The following is a 7,513-nucleotide window of genomic DNA, read 5'->3' as shown; positions in this document are numbered from 1 at the left end:
TAGCCTGCTTCCCTTCGCAGCTCATGGCAGCAGCCAAAGGAGCTCTGGGCTGGAAGGTTCTGAAAATCCAGGGGGCCATCTCCAAAGCAAGTCCCTTGAGGGGCACTTTGCCCTGTCCTACCAATCAGCTGTTACTTGTCGCCTTTTCCTTCTCCGTTGCTCTGACTGCATTGTGACTCCTCCTGCTTTTCCCCCACCAGCTCTGCTCTCTCTGCCTGTAACAGGTGCTTAGAGCAGGAAGCCAAGTCCTGTAGCCAGGAAATGGCGGGAAGTGTAGGCAACCTGTGGAAATGATTTAGGTAAGCGAGGGCCTGCCCCTGCTCCCTTTTTGTTCTAAAGTTCAGTTGAACCTGGCAAGGCCCAAACAGGCTCCAAACCACTGCCACCAGAATGGAGCTTAGGGAGGTTTTATTGTATCCAGTTTATTTTTCACACCGCGAACAACTCCTTGAACATAGCAGCCCTGTCCCAGGTGGGCCCTGGTCTTTGTTCCATGTCTGCACTAGAACTATATACATTGTAGAGATGTACAGTATTAACAAGAGAGGGGAGTGGTCATGCCCCTTTCTGCTGCTGGCAGAGAGCATGTGCCCTCTGACTTTGCACTCAGGCAATAGGAATATTTAGCGCTAACTATAATATTAGTGAAAGACAATTGGGGGCTGATTGCTTGGTGCTTCCCATCCAGTTATGGAGGCTGGTCACTTCTCCTGTGGGGTGAATTATGCTATTCTCCTTATGGGTTGGGGGGGGAGCTGCAAAGCTGGAGAGCAGTATGTTTGGCTTGCTTTGATACTGCTGAATCAAGCCGTAGCTGGCCCTGCTTTGTCATGCTGCAAACTCAGGCTCTTGCTCCCTGGGCTGGGACAAGTGTGGCTGTAGGGGGGATATACCATGATCTCCTGGAGGCTGAAGGGCCATTCTTGTGCCTGTCTCTGAAGCCCTCAGCTGGCAGGGGTATGGAGTGGATGGGTGGGGGGATCCCAGGGCTCAATGGAGGAAGGTCAAGCTAATGTTCACTGTTCTTTTGACTGTTAATAAGGCAGCCAGAGCCTTGAGCTGCCTTTGTGTGGTTACCTGCTTCTGTTACAATTAAAGGGTATCTCCAGTCGCTGCTGTGCAAGAGAATGCCACAGCACAGAAGCCAGGCACTAGCCTTGAATGGTTATTTCTGTCAGCCTGGAGAGCTTGCAATGTGGGTTTAGGTGCCTTGTCCGTGAGGCTGCACAGAACCCTGCGGTGTGGTGGGTGGGCTAATGCTGCACTTCCACCTTACAGTGATTAGTCTGAGGTTTTTCCACTGACTTCAAAGTGCAGGAGTAAGAGGGGGGGGGGGGTTCTCCCTCTGCGCTTGCTAAACCCCACACACAGCTCATCTGCACTAGCCCAGAAGAATATACTTACACTTAAAACAGTTCCCCCCTTGGTAGAGCAGGCACCCTGTTGGCAGGAGAGAGCCGAGTGATGTGTGTGCACTCTTGGGAATAAGCTGTTAAAGCTGTGACTGACTTCCCAAAAAGGGGGAATGTCTGTTTCAAGGCCAGGCATTGTTTATCATCAGCATGGCCGTAGCAGGCACTGCTGAGCAGCTGAGGTATGCAGAAGATGGGATGGTGCATGAGAGACAGACTCAGGTCCATGGAGCAACTCCCCAGCTCTGCCTGTATGTTTCAGCAGTGGCTACACTTTTTAAAACTACCCCTGATTTGGTATCCACACTCAACTACCCACAGAGCTACATACCTGCTGGGGCCTGCAACCTGGCTACTAGCCATCTAACTGCTGCCATTTGCACTTAGTCAAGTCCGGCTGCAAAAGTAGCTGTGCCTTCAAAAGTATGCCCCTAGATCTATGTGGGGGAGGTTTGACTTCTTCACTTACTAATGAGCTGCAGGCTGCCTGCTCAGGATTTATGGCTTATTCCATAACCCCCCTCCCACCCCCTTTTTTTGGTCCTATATGACTACAGGGGTGTTAACAGGCCCCTTCACCTTGAATGGTTAGAATATGAGGCAAATACTTATGCTAAACTGTCTGTTCAATCTTGGAGTTAGCAGTGCCCCTCCCAGACCTCAAGCAGAGCTCTGTGTAGCTCAAAAACTTGTCTCTTTCTCTCTCACCAATGGTAGTTGGTCCAGTAAAAAAGATTACTGCCCCAGCTGTGTCCTTCTAAGAGCCTGGGCTTGCCCCTGCGGCGGATAAGGCATCACCCATGCAGCCAACAAGAACACGTAACAGCAGCCACTCTGCCTGGGTTGCAGCCATGTCTCCATTTTGTGAAACTGTCAGCGCAGGTTGTTCCCCTGTGAGTACTTTACCAAAGCAAGAGGTCATATTAGTTCACCTTGGCTGGGGGCTTTGCTTTCAAGTGTGGGCTTCACAGGGTGACAGCCTCTCCCCAGGCCAACGTCACTGGAAGCTGTTGAAGGGCCAGCTTTAGAGAAGGTTTAAAACTAGATTCCCCTGTGCAGCAGGGCCCATGCTAGAGCCGGGGAGCAGCCCACGCCGGGGTGATGAGGAAAGGAGAAGGACCTTTCCAGCGCAGGGCCCAGAGGGGGTGGTCCTAGCCTTCCAACAGCAAGGCACAACACTAGGGCAGGGTGAACTGACTGCCAGGCCCTGGAGGAAGTGAATGTAACGCTCGCATCCGTTCCACCATGACAGCCCATTGCATCAGCTTATGCTGCTAAAGCCTGTCCCTGTAAAAGTCATTTCCTGCACCCCAGTTGTTCTGTTATTTATTAGTACTTCAGGCACCCCCAACCTTGTATAAGCAGGGGCATAGCGAGCAGATCGAGGGACGTGATCGTCCCCCTCTATTCGGCATTGGTGAGGCCTCATCTGGAGTACTGTGTCCAGTTTTGGGCCCCACACCACAAGAAGGATGTGGATAAATTGGAGAGAGTCCAGCAAAGGGCAACAAAAATGATTAGGGGTCTGGAACACATGACTTATGAGGAGAGGCTGAGGGAACGGGGATTGTTTAATCTGCAGAAGAGAAGAATGAGGGGGGATTTGATAGCTGCTTTCAACTACCTGAGAGGTGGTTCCAGAGAGGATGGTTCTAGACTGTTCTCAATGGTAGAAGAGGACAGGACAAGGAGTAATGGTCTCAAGTTGCAGTGGGGGAGGTTTAGATTGGATATTAGGAAAAACTTTTTCACTAGGAGGGTGGTGAAACACTGGAATGCATTGCCTAGGGAGGTGGTGGAATCTCCTTCCTTAGAAGTTTTTAAGGTCAGGCTTGACAGAGCCCTGGCTGGGATGATTTAATTGGGGATTGGTCCTGCTTTGAGCAGTGGGTTGGACTAGATGACCTCCTGAGGTCCCTTCCAACCCTGATATTCTATGAACCTCAGGAATCCAGCTTGAAGGGCCAGAGGGTGACATTTTGCTGCCACCTTTCACAGCCCAGGAACCTGAGTTTGTTCCAGCAAAGCAGCTGTTTGGGGTTTGTAATAAATGTTCCCTGGCAGTTCTGGCCTACGTTAACTGTAATTGTTATGTTAAGCACTAGGTGCTCAAAATCTCCCAGGTCTCAGTGCTAGGTAACTCAATTGCAACAGCAGCCGCTAGGGCCCCCACTGCCAGTCAGGCACCAGCCCTGCCTCGCCCTCTGGGTGCAGAGGAATGGAATAGCTTGTTCCTAAGCTCGGTTGAGCCGAAGAGAACGTTGCCTGGAATGGGATCTGTCCTCTGCAAAGTAGGGGGCTATGGAAACCCCATGCTCAGGCTGGCAGGGGGAAGGACGACTCTGTAAAATGAGCCCATGCGATACACCTGTGAGCGGAGGGGCGTTTGGATTGTAAAGCCCCCCTCCCTCACTCGCTCAGCAGTGTCCTCCCTTGACCCTGGCAGAGCAGAACAGAGATACCCAACAGCCTGAAAAGCAAATTGAGAACAGTTCTTTAGTCCTGGAATGGTGCAATTTCACACTGGATCCTCCGTGTTCCACGGACAGTCTCTGCCCATCCCACCAGCTTTCGTGTAGTTGGCCTTGACGGCAGCTTCGTTTGTAGGGGGCTACGGCCAGGCCCTTGCAACGTGAGCGTTACGAGGACGATGGTGAGCTGGAGCTGATTTTCTTGGCTATTTCCATGTCAGACTTGGCAACCAGAAACCGCAGCTTCTTCCCTCCAGACCGGATAAGCTCCACTGCACTGGAGAGACCACACAACAGGAACAGGGAGGTTAATGCCATGGCCCCAGGCTCACTACCCAGAGCAGCGGCTGGCTGGTGTGACACACTGAGGATCCCTCTAGTCAGCTCTTGCGGAGCACGGGTTGGGCTGGCAGTCCTGTTGGAGGCTCTCCCCCTGCTCCATCCCCCTCTCGCCCTTGGCACAACAAGTGCTAGGCAGGCTTTAGAGACAAGGTCCCAAGAGCCAGGCTTTTTGGTTGCAGCTGCTTCACTGCATTCCTCTGGGTAGTTGCTGTTGATGTTTACTTGTTGGGTGGGGGTTTACAGTTACTCATCTCCCCCCTGCACTAACCTCCTCCAGCTCCCTAGCAATCAGGTTCTGTCCTATCTCCCCCTTACACTTGCTGTCCAGCTCTTTGTTTACATCAAAGAAAGTCAGGAGGGGCTGAAGCTTTAATTTACTTGTCCCCTGGAAGCATTAAGTGAGTTTGGAGCTGGGCTACAGCCAGGTGCTTGCCCTCAGGGTGATACTCAACACTAGGCTGCTCCTTGCTCCCCTTACAAGATGCCATTCTTCTCCCCTGACAGCTGGATCACTGACAGAGATGCACACACCATCTGCATGGTCAGTGCTACCAGCAGAGGTTATTTCTCCTCTGGAATTGTTTTTAATCCCATGAGGGTCGCAGACCGCACAGAGCAACATCACTTATAAGAAACAAGCATTTCCTGCAATGCGCAGAGCTGTTCTAGTCAAAGTAACATTCCCTGGAGCCAGGGCTTTCTAAGGGCCAGGCCAGTGCTGCTCCTTCCAACTGAATAGACCTGGGCTACAGTTCAAAGAAACGCCACTTGAGGGATTATCTTGAAAGGGTCATACTACCTGGCATGGTGGTGGACAGGGATGGAGTGTGTACTGCTCTAGCAGGTGGACTCCAGGGCAGGGAAATACCTGCCCACTCTGGCAGGAGAGCACTGATCTTTTCACCAGACACATGCTTTTTGCCAGCAGTTGCTATTTGAAACTCCTGGCTCCCTGGCTCTCTCACAAACTTTCGTTGTTGGTGCCACTTTGCTAGCCACATGGTGGCTCTCCTGCGTTCCCTGTGGTACAGAACACTCCCTTCTGTGTACTAAGCACATGGCTACTAGCCCAGGCATCACCAGGAGCAAGAGGACCTCGGAGACTGCTCTGAGCAGGAGTTTAAAATGCCTGCAGCTGCTAGAGAAGGGTCTAGCAATGACTTTCTCCTGCGCTGTTGAGTACTGGGCCAAGACGCCGGTAGGGCCATGCCTGCTCTTTTGCAACATACATCACAGCCTTTAATGCCTCCCACACCCCGGCTTCTTCCTTTTTTATTTTACCTCTGGTAGTCTGCTCCAATCAGACTGGTGCCGTTAACAGCCAGGATGCGGTCGCCTATGGAGAGTCTGCCCTCTGAGGCTGCAGGACTGCCCTGGATGAGGGTCCTGATGTAGATGCCGGGAGAGTTCAAAGGGGTGTGCTGTCAACAAATAACGGTCAGTACGAAGGCAGTGGTGAGACAGGTTCTGCACAAGACAAAGGGCTACACAGCTTCTCGCACTCTACAGCTCTGGGCCGGCCGTGTTGGGAGCCTCTGTGTCCACTGGGTTACTAGCTGCTGCAGGCATTTAGAACTCCTGCTTGGAGCAGGCTTACAAGGCACCGGGTGCAATTGTCAAGAGCCACTGAACAACTTCCACACCACAGTCCCCTTTTTAAGTTGCTTTGGGGCAGCTAAGGGCCCCGGACCTTTAGTAAGCTCCCGCGTGTCTGTCGCTTTTGAAAATGGGACTTTGGCATTTCTGAAAATGGTACCACACAGTGTGGGGTGGGTTTGGGTTGCTTTTTCAATCACCTATAGCAGCCCGGGCCCAAGGTTGCTCATGTCGGCGGAGCTGAATCTATGTGAGCAAGGGCGAGGCACTTGCAGAACATTTTCCAAGTGCAGATGACTTTGCAAGGGAACACGAGGTGTGTGTGCATGAAATGGATTTTGCAGTCTGTCCCCACCACCTACAAAGGAAGACCTAGGATCAGTGACTTCCCCCAGCTTCTGCATTCCTACAGCCTGAGAAGATGCCAAACACGTGCCCTAGTTCCTTTGTCCGCTCAGTGGGAGTCGCATGACCTGCTCCAAGAATTCTGCAGTACCAACAGGCCAAGGCTGCTGCAGAGCTAGGAGGAAAAGCAGCTGGCTGAAATTCTGAGGGCCTGGCAGCTACTGCTGCCTGTGGACCTCCTGGGGGTCCAGTAGCTGGGTGTTTGCAGCCCTGGGCTACGGAAGCGCTCTAATCCACGCGGAAAGAAGGGCAGCCCTCCGCGCTGTTTGTACCTCCAGGTGGACAGAGGAGACTGCTGGCCACACTTCCCTTGTTCATTTTAATTCTGGGAGGAGCATAATCAACAAGCCAGGCTGCCCTCTGGCAGGACAAAGCTCCCTCACTGAGTGCACATGAAATACAGTTAGGACTACGGGTAAGGCCTTATTTTTCTACTGACTAATGCACTGCTCAGAAAGGCCCCAGTTACAGTGACCCATTGCGCTAAACCAGATTGCAACCCCTAGCGCAGGAGAGCAGGGACGTTCCTGTGACTTTTCTGCTTGCACTCAGCATTGGCTATTCTGAGCATGTGCTGTGAATGCAGGGCAGGACAAACCATTTCATTCCTACTCAGCAATGAGCTCTTGGGAGGGGGTCCTCCACCTGGCCAGCATCTGGCCAGATTTTTTTTTGACATTCACCTATCACTTGTGACGGGGTAGGAAAGGCCTTCCTTAGTCTTGCATCCTTCTTCCGCAAAGGACTCTAGCAATAGCGTTGGGCATATTTAATTTCATCTATTCTCCACAGGCCTTGGGGCAGCTTTGATATAAGCATTACAGCTGGGTCTGAGCTAACAGGTGTCTGAGATCTGATTCCTTACAGGGATTTATTAGGATCCATCAGAATAACCTAAGAAATCACGGCACTTGCATTCACCCCAGAGATTAATCCAAGCAACCACTTGGTCAGATTTCACAGGAAAGGAAGCTATAGGGCATACATGCGGCATTAGCTTTACAGATCACTTTTCATCTTCATATAATACATTCCCTGCAGCACGAGCCCAGTTCTAAATATTCTGTGAGGCAGAGCAGGATGTACTCACCAAGCCATCAATCAGCCCCATCCCCAACCCGATGGGCCCTTTTTCCAATTCCACCACAAAGACGTAGCAGAAATCATCCGTGGCGGAGCTGCGACTGGAGGAAGCTGGCGTGGGATAGTCGTAGGGCATCGGAGAACACCCTGGGGCCAAAGAGATGCAAAGGGTCAGACAAATATTCCTCCAGTATTCACCCAACC

At 51.8% G+C, this 7,513-nt stretch overlaps 1 protein-coding gene across 3 annotated transcripts in view; it reads right to left on the bottom strand.

Moving 5' to 3' along the window:
* Positions 1 to 391: 391 nt before the first annotated feature.
* RADIL (Rap associating with DIL domain) overlaps positions 392 to 7,513 on the bottom strand; it is a 72,261-nt gene continuing 65,139 nt past the window's right edge. For all 3 annotated transcript variants that reach the window (XM_084642255.1, XM_084642254.1, XM_084642256.1), the window contains 3 exons: positions 7,317 to 7,456; positions 5,507 to 5,646; positions 392 to 4,160 (listed from right to left, as the gene is read on the bottom strand). In XM_084642255.1, coding sequence (XP_084498381.1) covers positions 4,052 to 4,160; positions 5,507 to 5,646; positions 7,317 to 7,456 — 389 coding nt within the window. In that variant the 3' untranslated portion in view covers positions 392 to 4,051. The remainder of the gene's footprint in view (positions 4,161 to 5,506; positions 5,647 to 7,316; positions 7,457 to 7,513) is intronic.

Source organism: Lepidochelys olivacea (genome assembly GCF_965140295.1).
Source record: "Lepidochelys olivacea isolate rLepOli2 genome assembly, chromosome: 10".
In the NCBI taxonomy this organism is placed as follows: Eukaryota; Metazoa; Chordata; order Testudines; family Cheloniidae; genus Lepidochelys; species Lepidochelys olivacea.
This window is presented reverse-complemented; position numbering and strand designations above follow the sequence as displayed.